General features: G+C 37.0%; 1 protein-coding gene across 2 annotated transcripts in view; it reads left to right on the forward strand.

The window, feature by feature from the left end:
- Nucleotides 1-2,764: 2,764 nt before the first annotated feature.
- The window catches only part of kif26aa (kinesin family member 26Aa), a 132,385-nt gene continuing 117,588 nt past the window's right edge, over nucleotides 2,765-17,561 (forward strand). The window contains exons 1-2 of one of the 2 annotated variants that reach the window (XM_088648541.1): nucleotides 2,765-3,350; nucleotides 7,099-7,347. In XM_088648541.1, the coding sequence (XP_088504667.1) occupies nucleotides 3,216-3,350; nucleotides 7,099-7,347 (384 nt within the window). In that variant the 5' untranslated portion in view covers nucleotides 2,765-3,215. Of the gene's footprint in view, nucleotides 3,351-6,378; nucleotides 6,759-7,098; nucleotides 7,348-17,561 lie in introns of those variants that run through there. The other variant, XM_088648542.1, reaches the window with a different exon arrangement.

Below are 17,561 nucleotides of genomic sequence, written 5' to 3' on the forward strand. Positions count from 1 at the left end.
CCAGTGAAAAAGAGGTATACCCATCGTTCTTTGTGTTATAGATTTTTACTTAATCAAAATACAATCAAGTCTGCCATTATATGGAAAAAATGCCCTTCAAACCTTAAGCTGGTAAACAATCACTGGGCCAAACTCTAAGATGCCTGTTAAGAAAAAAAAACTTAAAGCCCGTTTGACAGAAATTAGTTTATTATGAGGGTAATGGTGGTCTGGTTATCTAGAACGCTGTCCTCTGTGTCCAGGAGATAAGATTTTTATTAAGAGACTAACGTTAATGTCTGGGTTTCGCTTTCAAAGCGCACAAGAATAATGGACTTTATCTACTCTATTAGGCTTTGTGCTCAATCGGTTCGCTGATGTTTTACTCTCTTTCAGACAGCGAAAGCTTGGCAGTCTTAATAAGTTTTTTACAATCCTGGTTTATCGGTGGGACAGCTGGAGCTATTTCTTCAATACGTCACAGCCTGTTTAAAAATAGTTTAAAACCACGGTTGGCGAAATTAGCCGATCTCTGTTCAGCTACCCTACTTTGAGCCAAATCATTAATCCGTAGATGTTTTATTTCATTTAGTTTTGTATTCCACTTGGATAACATACTTCAATGCAAAAATGAAAAGAAAAAAGTTCATTTTTTTAATTTAATATTTAGATAATTGGAAAAGGATTATGCCAATCAGTTTGAAAGTGTCTACATCAGAGACGCTACCTCTAGAAATAAAGAGTATTCTATACACCTTCTACTAGAAGTTCTAGCTCAAAAGTGGTACTTCGTTTGGGAGTAAGTTTTAAACAAGGGAGTTATATATTTTTTACGCTTTCCCTTATCAGACCATTCTGCTAATAAGGGGACAACATGTTTAAACCTATATTGTTAAAAGCCTATATTTAACATGACATGCGCAAGCTAAGTAGGCTGTAACTTCAATATCTTGATTTTAACACTTGTATATATACATTTATATGGTATTGTAATATTTTCTTGAAAGAATGTGATAACTGAATAATGGGGTTTGATGGATCATTTAAAGCAAATGAAGGATAAAACCCATATACTTTCTAATGCTTGATAAAGATGATCGGTGAAAGGCACTGTGAACGGTCACCCTCCAAACGCGATTTAAGACCCGTTTCTTCATCGCTTGTTTCTGCAAAAGCTTTCTCGGGGACGTTTAAAGTATTGTGCTAAAATTAAATCTGACTTTAAACTGTAGTCCCGTTACGAAGTCTAACCTTAATCCCGAGAATCACTTAGTGCAAAAATACTAGAATAACAACAGCAAATGTCAAACAAGACATAATGGGGCAATACAGTTAACCCAGAGAAACACTCGTCTGTGACAGACTCCCCTGCATAAAACAATACTACCATGCCGTTAAGACGGTGCAAAGAATGAAGCTTGCCGACTGCACCCCCAAGTGATGGGCTACACCCTTCGAGTGCCCTCAGAGCATTGTCGTCAGAGATCGCCAACGAATCACTTTGGTGTGCAGTGCCTTAGCTGGAGTCCCAGACTGGAGAAATCAAGACAAACCACAGATGGGAGCTGGAACAATTTTTCCTGTACCGCGTTAAGGCAGGAGTGTCTCCAGCATCTAGGATCGCAAATACAAAACTAACTATGGGATATTAAACTGTATTTTCTTTTTGTCCCATTTCTGTGGAGAAACACCAGGCTTTAGTTTTGGTGCTTCTTAAAGGGAAACTGACTCTAGCTTGCCCCTGGTCTGCCTCCATCAGAAAAGTCGTTCCTACTGTCTGCAGTCACGCACACTGGAGGTACTGTACCTGCCTTGCTATATTACAGTGTGCACGCATCAGTCCTGCACAAATATAAGGGAAGGATGAGTATTCATACAGATGAGCGATTCCTGCCATAATGTGATCTAAAGAAAACACTAAGGTTTATACGTGCAGGATTTACTTATTTAAACAAATTAAAAAGTAGCTCACCGGTAAACAAAAAAAACCGAGATCAAACTGATCATGTAGCTGAGTTCTACGACTGATGGACTTTTTGTTCTGGGACGGGAGCTTTTCCGAAGAATACCATGCAGAATACGGAGAACCGACGAATTGGATAACGTTATTGTCCTCGTAGAGATAAACCTGAAATGACTACTCGATGCAGACTGCCTTCGAGTTGCTTGCTTATGACACGTCATTTTATCGCCGTCCATAGCTTGTGGAGTGACTTTTCAAAATCCCAGCAGCGCTCTTCTCCTATCGTGTCCGTACCGACAGACTGCGATTAACACAGTTCACATCAAATCAAACCGTATTTTAACGAATGCACGTCTACACAACTCACATGTGTAACTCAAATACCTTAAATCATTTCCCCAATTTTACGGTTTGAACCAAGTTTTTGTTTATTTTTTTTTAAATGTAAATTAATTTAACTCCACAATTTGTGGGTCTTTTATTTACGGGTATGAAACAGTCTATGACTGAAAAAGATAATTGCAAACCATTGAATCATGGTTTACAATAAATAATATAAACCAAGAAATATGGACATTTTATTCTTTCTTTATGGAATCGTGATGCTTGACATTTAAGATGCAATTCATTTCGGAGCAGCTAACCTGATTATTCTATCCAGTTTCGTGGATATGCATCTTGAATGAGACTCGTACAATCCTCTCATTACTTAGAGTTGAATGAGCACCGGCCGGTGGGACTGTTCTTCAGAGCTCCAAGCAGAAAACGTATTTAGTCCCCACCGCGGAGTACAAGAAGAGCAAGCTACACTGTGTGAGTGAGTGATTGAGCGGCGAGTACGCCAGGGAGAGAGGAAGAGAGAGCATCCAGAGGTGATCAGTGGTGGGGTGTTTTTTTTCAGTCCAAGCATTACAGTTGCATAGGACGACTCTCGATCATACCGGCAAACTCCAAGGACTGGCAGCAACTGCGGTATGATCTAGGTTCGAGGGATTTGCTAATGGATTGTGTTGGTTTATTGCTCGGTTGGATTATTGGACACGGGAAGGCTCCTAGCAAGAAAAGGTTGCCTTTTGCGGGGCATTGAGGGGAGTGGTGTGGAAAGACCGTAAGCTCATTAGGAACGACTCGCTGAGTGGAAGGAAATCTTGTTTGGATATAGTCCCATGCAATGCTAGGTGGACATAAACAGACTTGAAATGCCCATGAGAAGGAATATATAAATGCCCATCCAGCATCCCAGGGCTCAGGATTTTAAAAACAAATTCATGCCATGGCTTTACAAAACTCGCAGGACCCTTCTGGGACAAGCAAGAAGAATCCCAGTCTTATAGACCTGGGAACATTTTACGTAGACTCTGATATTATTTTTGGATTTACAAGCCACCTTTTGAGAAGGAAAGCTAAGGTAGGTGCCTTCAAGCTTTATCAAACCATAAACTAAAAATAACTCTTTACAATGAACGCATAACAAAAGCATGCTGTTTGATAAGTCAGAACGATTGCAGTACATCTATATTAAAGTATTAAGTATAAAATAATACATATATATATAGGGTTAGTATTATATGCTGTTCGGTTGCATCTTTCGTTTCTCGAATGGGTACCTAGATAGAGACTTCAGTACCAAGAACAGCGCACTTACCCCATTATCGCGAACAGGTTGTTTGATCCACTGTATATAGACTTCTAAAACAGTCTACTCTTACAGTCTCTCACCGGCGCTGGTTTTAGAATTGCACATAATTAAAGTTCATCTTCGTAAACGTACTGAGTGTACTGGTGAATCTAGGTGCACTGATATATAGACATAGACATTTGTCACATTACCCACAGCTTTCATAGAAAGAGGACGGTCTGTCTTCACAAAACTCGAGAAAGACCAGTGGACCACGACTGTTGCTTTGTGTGGTGTGCTGTGCTTTTAACCTAAGTCTGTGTACCATCGTCTCAGAGAACGAGTCTAAACATGTTGTGAAAAATGTGCTGCACAGTTCATTAAATAAAGCAAATAACACATTGAAAGGAATGGTTTACTATAGTTGCAATGTTATCGTACGTTTCTTAATGTCTTCTGATTTTCAAGAGACGTTTCGTGGCAATCCGAGCGCTTTCGCCTTTATAAGTTGTAATGTAGAGAATGGAATTGAAGTAATATTTTATTGCAATTGAAATTAGTAATATGAAATGACCTCTTTGAAAAAGGGTGGAAACTGGACACCTATTTGAAGCAACAATAAATTAACTTATTCCTGATGCCTTCAAAGTAAAAGTAACCTAGAACAGGGTAAAATGCCCGTGAATATGGTTACTGGTTGTCCCATGCAAACTAATGTGCTGAGGTACGCATATTTATTCCGCAGTAATCCAGTCTGAATTGTTACACCCGGTCAGTTCTACACGACAGTGCCCACACTTGTCAGTAGAGTGTACGTCGCTAAGCATACATGAAAAACGGCATTTTCATTTTAAAACTCCCAAAACCGTTATTTAATATCCAGCTAACTTAAAATGCGAAAATCTGCTATGATTACCGTCTTAACAACAGTTCACTGCTTTATATTGTATATATTTTTGCTATTGATTTTTAAACCTAATTCTAAGAAGCTGTTTCATGCGTTTATTTGCATAGGAAAACATTCTCTTGTTGAAAATGTCTATTTTTTATTTTTATCAGACGTTGACAAAACCATACCACGAGCAAAACAGGGTGAAATCTGGGTGTGACTGTGTAAATGTGACATGTCCGACAGGCTGGCGTATAGAATTAAATTTATTTTTACAACCTTTCCATATGGCTCCACTCATACTCTGATGACGATCTACAACATTTAACACAAAGCCTTTTCATTATAACATAATTAAAAGCTGCGAAGAATTTACTTAGACATATATCTTAAACATTATGTGAAAGGTAAATACTTTTCTTGTTTAAATCCAATTTTTTCATCGCTCATCTATCTCTAACTCAATGCCAGTTGCTCTTTATCTTATACGATACGCGCATGGCTTTAAAGGGAAATTCCGTGATAAAATAGATGATATTTTGATAATGTGAAATAAAAATATGTGGCTGTCATTTCTTACATCACTTGTATTAAATATTTAAGGTTGAATATTAAATATTTAAACTTAGCCTAGATCTTAAGTCACGATTGCTGTGGTAAATTGTAGCTATTCACCAAATGGTGGCGCCAGTGTAACGAGAAATGAAGGCTTTGGTTAATATTATCTAGGAATGGGGCACAGCCTTTGAAACAGCAAAGGCCGCTTACCCACTTCTGAAAAGAGCCAGTGACGTTGCGGCTGTAGCCTAAATAAAGCCTGTGAGATGTTACAGACACACAATGAAAAGCATTTAAGGTCAGGGCGTTTTCTGAACTCGTTTTCTTTTATATTTCCTCACCCTGACAATTTGATATACTGTTGCATACAGAAATATATACGATTCGATTTGATAGGAATTCAAAGATTTTAGCACTTAAGTTGGCACAATTTACGGATAGACAGACAATACATACAGAAATTACTATGAGTATAAAAGGGTATTTTGGGAACTTTTCGGTCAAATTCATATACAATACTTGTAATAAACCTCCAATGCTAGTAAACAATCAGTATTTTAACCCAATTATAACATACTTACCATTTAACAGTCAACGATACCATACTACAGTAGACTTGTTGTGAACCAAGGGTTTGTACAATGCAGTCACTACTGATTTGCTGTATATTCATACATTCCCGTCATACATTTAAATTGGTTCAAATAATCTCGTAACCTTACTTTATGTGCCAGTAAACTTGCAGATGGAATCGGTGCACTGCCAGCCTGCGCATTCACCGCGAAGGGGCTGGCTATTTTATCTTTCGATCACGTCTGCCCTCGTGTAAAGGCAATTAAGAGAATTGATAACGCTGATATTAGGTGCAAAAATACCGAAATGTAGGCACAGCTTCCCTCCCTCCTAAAACAAGCTTCATAAAACGCGAATTCACAGCAATACTAAATCCTGAAAGTGCATCTGACACAGTAAATAAGAAAGTTAAGTTTGAGGATTTTGCACTTTGCATACAACGTCATTCTTGGTTCTGTGATTCAAAATCTGTTCAGTGGTCCTTTATAATGCCCTTACTTTCACCAACATTGCTGTACAATACATTACTCTTACAAAACGAAAATGTAGTTTTGTTCCGAAAATGCGCAGAAAAGGAACCGTTTAGGACATATTAGATATTATAATAGATGCATGGATCTCTCATCGTGATCCTATGGAGACACATATTCAATAAATCAATAAATGATTAACAAGAGGAGAGCTGAAAGCCCGAAGCTGCTCCCTTGTTTGTAAATACAAAATTTTAAAATAGGAATGGGAGGATTTGTTATTTTTGGACTATCTGTCCTCTCAGTATTACTAGCAAGCCGTCCCATGTGTGCAAGAGCTGGAGCTCCACCCATTTCACCGAGTAGACTGCAGCCCTCCAACAAACTTGTAATCTAAACTTTACTCCTCTCTGTATCCATGGCATGGGATTCAACCAGCAAGGGGCTGCTGTTGGATTATTAAATTCCGTCTCGACGAGCAGGAGAAAAACTTTGTCTTGGCAGGTAGAAAAAGAATAAAAAGGAGAGAAGTACTGAGTGATAAGAAGCAAATGTGTTTGCTTTGTAAACGGTGAAGTCCACTGTGTGCTGCAGCAGCCTGCGTAGTATCACCATAGGTGAAACTAACGCAAACATAGACCAGACAGGATGAACTCAGTTGCAGGGAATGCCACTGGAAAACGCGAAACTGAGCACCGCAGGTCGGCGGTAAGTGTTCAGTCAGTAGCTGAATTAAACTCTGAATATCTGCGATGACTTCTTGAAAATTGTTTACCAGAAAACCCAGTTTTGCTGTGGTATGAAAAAATGCAATGTAATGTATATATCCCCACGTATTTGCGAAAATGTCTGTCAAAAAGCTTTATGAAACGAGATATATGGCGTTGTAGTTCCATCTAACCTGCCTGTGTTTAGTTGGATGGTTTAAGAGAGTTAATCCCGAATTCCAGTAACACGATTAGGTCAGTTGTTTTATCTTTGCATTCAATCGAAATGAACATTTCCACTGTTTTATTGTAAAGAACCTCGTCTCTCCTCTGTGGCGCAGGTTGTTGAAGGTTGTCCTAGCAGAGAGACCCCGCTATCTCTAGAGGTTAATCCAAGGAAGAGACTTCAGTCAGCGGAGGAGGCTAAATGCGGCAGCCGACCGCCTCCAGAGGGAGCTGGGTCTGTAACTGTATCAGAGTCTGGTCCTTTCGAGAGAAGAGAGAAGGGCAACTTCTGCAAAAAATGTCAGCAGAAAGTCGCAGAACTGAAGAAGCAAGCGCTCGCATTAGCCGACGCTGGATCATTTAAGGTTTGTGAAATAATACTACTAAACACACTAAACATGACTAAATAGCAATTTCATTACATAATTTTGTTTATTGTATAGCTCATCTTCTTAAATATTACTAAACTCCATGAACCACAGGTTCTGTCTGATTAAGAAATTTCTGGCATATAATGAATGTCATGCCATGTCTAAGCTATAATATAATGTCTGCATTGTGCCAGTGAAAATTTTGTTTTAAATTAAAGATTTATGAAACTTTTTGCCAAGAGGACAGACAGGATTCTGTTGCTCCAATGTGGAACAAGAACATGTCTGATTGTATTTTTGCATTAAACCCTTGGATACCTACTGTGTCTTATTTTGTCATTAAGCTACTTTTGTAAGTTTTTCAAGAATTATTTAAAAGTCTGTCTCACAAAAACAAAATAATAAGATACTCTACCAGATTCATGAGAGTTTCTATGAAAGGTGTATCATTTTAAATGCATTGTTTTAGGTGGGGGAAAAAAAGTATTCTCATAGACATGCCAGATCAGGACCTTGTTGAACTACAGTACTTCCTTTCTTCACTTATTAAATTAAGTTTGTTAAACAATTTTGAAAACATTGATATTTGTTATTGCTGTTACCACTGTCTTAGTTGCAAAATGTCTGTGATTTAAATCTATGGTCTATGCATCACAAACTGAAAACAATATTGCAATAAATAGTTATTAGCAACTCCCTGTATCAACTAGATGATCTCTGCAATCTGGAACCTAGATAAGCAAATGTTTTCTTTTGAAGTGCTGTTGGAAGAGAACTGAATAAGTTAAAGTGCAGGCGGTTAACAAAATGAGCATCTTAGAAGTCTGCTGACAGAATGACTGAATGTGAACTGACAAAAGGCACTTCAGGAAATGATTGTAAAAGCTCTTGTAGCAGGAAAAAGATACAGCTCCATGTATTGTATAAGCATACCTAGTCACTGCTGTAAATGTCGATAGATTGCGTGTTTCCATTTATTTTGTCTTTTAGGAACATTTTCATTTTGTCCAATCACATAAAGACTTTTAAACTACAGCATAAAAGCATGTTAAGAACGTTTAACCCATAGACACAGTTTATTATACTTAAGTTTAAATACAATATACTTTATACTCATTTTAAAATAAGGCTGTTGTGTATAGAACTTGTGTTCTGAACTACTTGAAGAAGAACAAGTTCTGTCGATCTCTGGATATTTGTCATGCATTGTAAGATAGGAGTTCACCAAATCTATTTCAAAAGATGCCTTTGATGCATGGTGGCCTGGGAATTGTTGAGTCTAATTTTCAAGGCATAAACGAGGTTGTTGAATGACGCTGTGAAGTTTTAGCTTGTAGTTTTTTGTTGCATATTAGATTTGGTTTCATTACACACCTTCAATAACAAGTAGTGATTAGTCCTGGAGTAAGTGCTGAAATCTTTTTGTAGCCTATGCTTCTGAGAAATATGAAATGTCTTTCTAACTGAAGTCTAAAACAAAAATAATTATTTTGCCCCAAACGTATCGTTTTTATATTAATTCAGTTGTATGTAAATCCTTTATATTTGTAGCTAAAAAATGCTGGCTCCGGGTTATTAAAGTAATGGTTGTAAAGGGGGCTGAAGTGCCCTACAAGCCTGTGAACATTTATGTGCCAGAGCATTCTATATCTCTAACAATATTGCGTGAAACAAGTTCTCTCTTAGCCTTAATGTGATTGGGTTCAGTTATGTGCTTCAAAATCTGATTTACCAGGCGGCTTCTATCAAAGTGAAAAATTTATTTTCCAGTATATGAAAAACATGCAAAGTCAAACTCAACTTATAGGCACAGAACATGTAATCTATTCTAACATAAAATAGCACTAAAATATACCCGGCCCATTTACGAATTTAAAACAATGATGTCATTTAATTGTGCTTAATATATTTTTGTCTTTATTAATTTGTAGCTTTATACATGTATAGAACACAGAATCCAATGTCTGGGAGATTAAAATGGCTTTGGAAGTGGCCCATTGTTTTGGAAAACAATGCTTATCTTTGCTTTTTGTAAAAAAAAAAGCTTTCAAGCAGTGGAGTCTGCACAGGAAGTTAAACCCAGCTGGCCTTCACTGCGTATTGAAAGTGTTCCTGTATGCCCAACACTAGAATTCCCATAGTTGTTAAATATAGTTTTCAGACTTTTTATTGTTGTTGCAACCTTAGCCGGGGATTAGGTTATTCAGATATTGTCGGAGAGGAAGGTCCCATAGTTAGCTAGAGTTACAAGCCCACTGAGCCTTCCCCACTTCAGGACCTCCCACTGGATAGCTAGTGTGTCTCTGACAGTGAAGGGAGGCTAAAATTTCTATTGTCAACTCCTACAGGGGAAGTACAGTGACTTTTCTGGCCATGTACAATGGCCAGTGTCTTTGGATTTATAATTGGGGCTTTATTTCTGGATGGGAGGTAGCCTTGATTTCCTACCATGGGAACCTAAATCGTGCTCAGGAATTGAACCAGGTGCTACAGTGAGCCTTTGAGGACTGTGAGCTGTGTGGTCCTTCTGGGGGGATGGACTTTCTTCCATTAGGCACACGTTGATGGCTAAATTAGACCCTAATTTTAGATGTGAACGGTACTGTTGAATTGTCTTGTGCCCTGTCGTTTAATGAGGTATCGTTTACCTAGCTTTTGGTGAAAGGACACATTGTTCCAGCTGTCTTGCTATGCACCTGAAAGCACTGTGGCGCAGCTTTGGCTGATAAGAAGTGCATATAGTTGCAGAACGTGGTGAAGGCGCACCAAAACCACAGATTTATCAGGCTTTTATCAACCTTTTAGTTGGATAAAGTATCAGAAAAGCCTACTAATCTCTCTTAACTGAATTGGTCAGTAGATTAAGAAAGGATGACACTGTTCCATTTATGTTAGTTTCCATCTGTTAAGCTTTCCAAGACTTGGTCCGATTTAGTTTCTTCCAAATTATTTCTGTTTTGAGAAATGCTCTATACAATTTTTAGTTTAATGATACATAATGATAGATTTTCATTCAGCTTGGATTACTTAATTGTTAAGTTTGAAAACTTCCATTTACCATGGCAATAATAGTAGATGTTTTCTGCCTTTTTATTGTCCATCACATCTTCTTTAGGACTCATTACTGTCAATCACTAAAGGTTGATGCTGATATGGACTGTGGAACCCACTCCTTTACTGTCTCTACCGCCAGCTTTATAGGACTTAAATAAGAAATGAAATTGACAAAGTGTTTCATTCGAGGGTATCATTCTGCACTGCTGAGTCCATTTTAGGATGACTTTGGGTGTAAATGCTTCAATTTCAAATTCACTTTATCTTCACTTGACTGTAAAATGTCATTCAGCTATTGAATGTCCTCCCTAGAGTTCATGAAATGTTGCTATTAACTTTCTACTGAAGCATGCAATGCTGTAAATTATTAGAGACTGAAACTGTGATTTGAAAGAAAAAGATTCTCTTGGGACACCTGAAAGCATGATTATCTTCAATTTTATTTGCATTAGAGGGCTGTCAATATTCAGCATACATGTTGTTAAAGTTCTGGATAAGGTGCTTCTAAAAGTGTTCCTTTCATGAAAGGGTTTGGAAAGTAGTTCTGAGTTATGTGTGCCAGTGACAGATCTTGCCCAGGAGAGTTATACTCATCACATAAATAATAAAGCTGAGAACTGCCATTCTTATAGTCTACTGCAACATGAAGATGTAAATGTGGCAAATTTCTATACTCACTACAGCTTTTAACTGCTGGCTTCTTTTGGCATCCCAAACTCACCTTGTTTTTCAGCAGTGAACATTGTTACATATGCCTGTGCCTTTTGCATTCTTAATCGGCTTGTATTTTTTAACATGACAAATGCCATAAGCATTTGTCAAACAAGCTTTAAAATCGGGGTTGTTAAAAAATCATAAATCTCTCTACTTCTAAAAAAAAAAGACTGTGAATTGTTAAGTTTTTTAATATATATTGAAATAATTGAGAATATTTTTTTTTAAAGTCAGCAAAGGGAGTAAATATTATTTATAATGTATATATTCTAAAATAATTCTCATCCAACCATTCATCCATCCATCAGAAAACCACATTTACTCCATTAAAGGGTCATGTCAACACATAACATATCCTGAAAATTTTAGGCACTGGATGAAACCACTTACTGAATGGGACTTAAAAATAATTCAAAAACCAAAATCCTTCCAGTGGAAATACATCTGTTTATTGCACTATTCATTGCTGTAGTGCAGATATTTTCTGTAAAATGGATTATCTTTGAAAAAAGAATGGAGGTAGTGTAATTCAAACTGACAGCAAACACAGCTTGCAAAGGGAAGTCTTCTTCATTTTAGACTGAAGTTAAACAAAACCTGCTTTGTACATTTAAGACTTCATTTATAAAAAGAGATATGTAAACAGGCTCATTAAATGCTCAATAGGTATTATGTCAGCCCCAATTTAAAAGATTATCCTTCTAGTTTCCTGTAGTAAAATAAAGATCTTAAAAATGTCTGAAATGATGAATGACAAATAATCTTTGCAAATCCTAAATTAGTTGGAATTATATTGCTCAGTACAGAAAAATGTCCTGTAAGACTTAACAGGTGGAAGATGATAACTTTCAGGTTTAGTTCAAAGCATGTCATTCCTTTTCTATAATAATGAGGAGATCTTTCAACCAAGGTTCAGAAACCCCCTCTACACCTGGTTTTTGAGCTACCCTTAATTAAGGAAGGTGACTACTCTTTTTTTTTCTTGAAGGACTGTTCAATAAAAGGACTATATTGTGGTCATGCGATATATTGAATTGGGAGGAGGAAGTTGTCAGCTATCTGATGAAGTTGGGTAAAGTGGATGTCAGTTCAGACAATTGGTCTGCGATTCATATGCCTCTGAAAACTATCCTTCAAACTGACTTTAAAAAATTTTAATTCGTTACTTTTGGCAAGAGCGGTTGAAGCCCTGTGGCATTTTAAAAGGGACCATCTGTTATTTGATATTCCAGTTAAAATGATTATCTTCCTCATATCAGGTTATCTTGCAACAACTGAGAAAGCTTTTAGAGGAGAAAACAACTTGGCCTTTTTGTACAAGTACGGATAATCTGATTGCTCTGTAATCATTTTTCCAAATGTTTTTTTTTTCTCCTACGGGTAGCCCACCTCCCTGAAGCACATATTTATCTGAAATTAAATTAATGGGTTTCTGGAGTACATGGGGGTATTTACATTTTTAAATATAATATTCCTCATTGTGTAAGTTCAATGAGGGCCAAATATATTTTGGTAGTTTTCATGCTTTGTAAGCACATTCATGAAAGATGTAAATGATATCAGAAAAGTATAGACAAAAATCAATGGACTGCACTGGACATCAGAATACAGCTGTTGAAAGCGAAACGAAGAACTTTGTATTTGAGAGAATCATGGATCTGGACTTCACATCTACACAAAAGGGGCATGCATGTAGAGAGATATACTTGTTTGTGTCCACCATGTTTAGCTTTGTGGTAGTTCTGCCGTCAAAGACAGCATACTTATCTGATTATCAGTACTGTTGTCTCCCTGAGGCAGCCAGATGAGTGGAACAATGTGGGATGCTGTTTGGTATGATGAATCTGGCTGATGACAAATGTAGATAAGATGCTGTAGGTAGATTACACCCAGAGGTTTTAGAGCCCTGGTTTCTGGGGGCCTTTAGACGTGAAAGCAGCCAGACAAGCATTGAAATGTGCCTCCTTTCCATCAACGCTTTTTACCTCACCAGAGTGGTAGTGATGTGTATGTGCTTTGCTTAGATTCTCATCACGATTAACATATGCCAGGGCCTGCAGTGCTTTAATGAGAACGTGTCTGAGAGAGCAGGGGGAAATCTCTCATCAGAGCAGAGGCTGCTCGTTAAGTGTAATGAGACTGAGAAAGTGATTCTTATCTCTGCTAGTACTTTTTACTTAAAACCGTTTGTGAACAAGGCTATTCAATGTCAAGAAGTCAAAGCGCTTACACCTAAACTAAAGGCAGTCTATAAAACCATAACTAAGTGAATGTGTACTGTACTAAGCATTTAAGTAAATATTTAAGAAAAAAAAGAACTACTGGTAAAAGCTTTTTTTTGTATTGTAATTGCTGATGAGAGATGGTCCTGGAGAATCTTTGATATTCTAGTGATAACAGTGTTTCCCGGCAAGCTTAGATTACAGTGACACTCATAAAAAGCTCCTTCCAGTTCAAGGATGGACAACAATAATCCCATTGACAGACAGGTGTCAATATAATTTCTGCATAATGTAAATGCATAGATTAATTTTCTGAAACTGATCAGTCCTGTGAAAAAAATGAGAACCTCATTAGCTAATGCATTTCCTCTATAGTGCAGAAGTGCAAGACATATGACTAAAGGGTAGAAGGCGCACTCACTTAATAAGAAAATGTCCTTTTCTACATAAAGATAGGCATTTGTAAGCAGAATATTCCATTAATGTGCCATTAATAAGTGTTAATTGAAATACTCATAAAGCTCTTTTCATTTTGGGGCAAAAACCTTATCAAAAGGTCTCACTATTTGAAAACTTTATTTTTAGTATGACCTAATATTTGTCAGTTGCTAAAAAATCTATTGTTGACAGTTTGTGACAACGTTATTATTTTAATTATTGTTTTCTAACACGTTGTACATACTGTTATATAACGTATCAGTTAAAAGCTTCTGGTTAGAGTGTCTGGAAAGGCACCCAAAACGCTTTAGCTGATAGACTTCTGTAACCTAAGAAGGATTTGGTTGATTGTCTTGATTTTCACAATTAATCTGTGTCTGAGACCTGCATAAGGTTGACTGACTTCTTTCAGGTAGGTTTGCGTTTGGTAATAAGTAAAAACTAAATATTCAATGGAAAAACATCATTATTCTCATTCTGAGAGTTTCTAAAAAGTGCAAAATCACATATTTAACAGTATCAAAGGTGTTCCAAAATTCAGCAGCCAGAATCCTGGCCAGGTCTAGTGCAAGTGTTCACATTACTCCTATCCTGGAGTCCTTGCACTGGCTTCCGGTCAAATTCCGCGTAGACTTTAAAATCCTCATGCTCACCTATAAGGCTTTACATGGCTTGGCACCTCAATACCTGTCTGAACTTTTATCGCCCTACTCCCCACCTCGCAACCTCCACTCTTCAAATTCTGCCCTCCTTACTGTCCCCCAAGCCCGTCTACATTGTATGGGCGACAGGGCCTTCTCCTGCTATGCCCCCAAGCTCTGGAACTCTTTGCCCAAGGATATTAGAGAGTCACCTTCTCTAAACTCCTTCAAATCCAGACTCAAAACCTTCTTCTTCAGAAAAACCTTTACTTAACTGGTTCCATTCTTCACCCCTCTGCTCTTCTTAATACCACCTTCCACGGTCTCCTCTATTGTTATTGTTGTATTGTTGTAATTATAATTGTGTCCTATCTTGTGAAATCTTCTTATTTATTGTTGTAGTCTTCTTATTTATTGTTATTGTCATCCTGTAAAGTGCTTTGAGAAGCCACCTTTAAAGGCGCTATATAAAATAAAGTTTTTTATTATTATTATTATTATCATTATTATTATCATTATTATATTCTTATCCTTATCACCAAGTTTAATTGTAAACATAGCAACAGTAGTTAACTCCAAATTTGCAATGTACACTTTTTGTTTTGTTAAACCAGCTTGCACTTCAGGGAATAATTTAGCCAATTATTGTGAATAAAAATTAAGAAATAAATGTTGTGAATAGCACAGAGGTGAGTCCATGTAGACGTATAAAAAACAGTGTTTAAACCCTGCATGGTTCTTGTCATTTAAATTAGCTGTGGGTAAAGCAGACTGGTAACACATACTCAGCAAGGGTACACAGGAAGTAAGTGTCACCAAGAGGCACATTTCAATTCTGTGTTAACCTTTAATCCTTGTGGCCCTAGGTCATAAGGAAATATGGTATTCTTTTGAAATCTGTATGTGTAGATTTTGATTCTTCAGGCATGCTGGAAGACTCAGTAAAACTAAGTAATGACCCATTTAACCCTATGTTAAAATATGTTTGCCCACAAGCAGACAATAAATAACAAATTTCACTGATAGTATTCAATGATATATAAGAATAATGTGATGCATATCAGCAGAGTTCTGAACCTTGATGTTGACTACTAATTGACTACATCCTCTTTCTAGTTGTAAAGCACCAAAATGAATGACAACTTGTTCTGGACATTATAAAGATTTGTGACTTTTCAGTTTATAATGACTATAGGGAGGATGTCCGCCTTATGTGAGAATTCTTTTGTATATAGTATTTTTTTTTCAGTTTAATTCTGAAGGAGAGTTTGAAACATTCTTCCTGCTTGTTAATGACAAGGAAATATAATGTGGAGAAATTTGTCTTGTATTTCTAAACCACTTAAGATTCATAGCCACTTCAATCTCCTAAGGGTGCTGTGAGGAGACCGGCATGGAGAAGAAAGTGATGCATAATTATATGAAATATTATCCCAGGTCACTTAGGAGATAAACACAAAATGATGGTATGGAGCTACTTAATCCTTTGGCTTTTTTAAAGTAAACGGATGCAGGGAGTAGTGAACTTTTAGAGACTCTCCATGTATCTGGGGGCTTATTTCCTTTTTTTCATTTGTTTGGAAAATGAATTGTCTTCACGCTTAACTAGAAGCCTACTCACTGATATAGGCTTCCTGTCATTAGGTTTGAAACCACTAGGGGAGCTGAATACGTTACTGTTATAATTTTCAGTTGACTCTAGTGATCTAAAAACATCAGGATTTTCTAATGTGTGAATAGGACTGTGTTTATCTGATAATTGATTATTTGTAATTTGAAATGTGAAGCTAATGCACCATATCGAAAACTCCTGTACAATGACAAACAAGTGGTAAAAATACTCCATTTGTAGTGGATAATAGTGTATAATTCATCTGTTTTTTTAAAGAATTTCAGTGAGGTTCATTCCTTTCATTTATTAACTTTCATGTTCTATAATGATTAGATTGAGCCCTCCCAAATGACTTTACTTTTGCATAGATTAATATTGTAGTCAAACTAGATTACTGATTCAAGGAATTGCTGCACTGGTGCATGAGCATCCTAAAATGTGTACTAAGGCAGTGAGTCAGAGCAGTCAGTGAAAACGAGCCAAGGTTATCTGAAAGCAAGACTTCTATGCTTTCCAATTACTAGGATTCAAAAATGTACAAAAATGCAAAGCTGTAAGCCAGCTAGCAAGGGAGAAATGTCCGTTGCTAGATGTATCCTTCTGTGCCTTTAGAATTAACATGTTAAGACAACCAGGTTTAATTTTTCTGTGTAGCACAATGATTTGTAATATAAATGGATGTGTGTTATACATCTTAATTAGGAATGTTTCTTACAGTTTAAATTCCTTACAGTTTAATTTAAATTTCTTACAGTTTAATTTAAACTGTTTCTTACAGTTTAAATTCCTATGCATCTGCTATATTTTTGTGTCTGTGAAGCAGATTAAGGCTTCAGACAGTTTTATCTTATTTTCTCCCTGTGTTGGTCTCTTGCTCAAGGCTTGGAGCCTTACTCCAGGCCTCCTGCACCTTTGTTTCTTGCCCTTTGACCTCCCTTCAGATCTGCCTCTTTTACAGCCGTGTAGGATTTCAGTAAGAAATAGAGCAGGTAGAAGGTAAGTCATGAGTGAGAGGTGGTCTTTGGACTAAGGGGTTAGTTATACAGGGGAAGACACTCAATAGCCATGAAATTTGAACTTGAGAGGAGCGAAAACCTGGGTCAGCCTGATAGCATTTACATCTGATTCAGCATGGATCTTAGCGGCAAAATGCTGGCTTTATTGTTCAGGCTTTAGTGAATGATGAGGGATTGGACTTTTGAGTATTACGACACATTTATTGCCAAGGGCAGTATAAAAATAAAAGGTTTGTCTGTAAGACAAAATGGTAGCAGGGCGTTTTTTCTTTTTAAAATACTATAACCATGGGGAAACAAACAAAAAGTGAAAGTACCCTAATCTCTGGAGTTTTGATAAAGGTAATAATTGATCTTGTGACAATGTTTGGAGTAAGTTGTTGACATAAAGGTGTCATATCCTGGTATTAGTTTATACAAAGGATCTGATTACTGCTTTTTATGCTACCTCAGAAAGCATTCAATGATGTCTGTCCTTGATACCCAAAAATCTCTCAAATGTTTCTTTTTT

Source organism: Lepisosteus platostomus, chromosome 10 (genome assembly GCF_059453375.1).
Source record: "Lepisosteus platostomus isolate fLepPlt1 chromosome 10, fLepPlt1.hap1, whole genome shotgun sequence".
Lineage (NCBI taxonomy): Eukaryota > Metazoa > Chordata > Actinopteri > Semionotiformes > Lepisosteidae > Lepisosteus > Lepisosteus platostomus.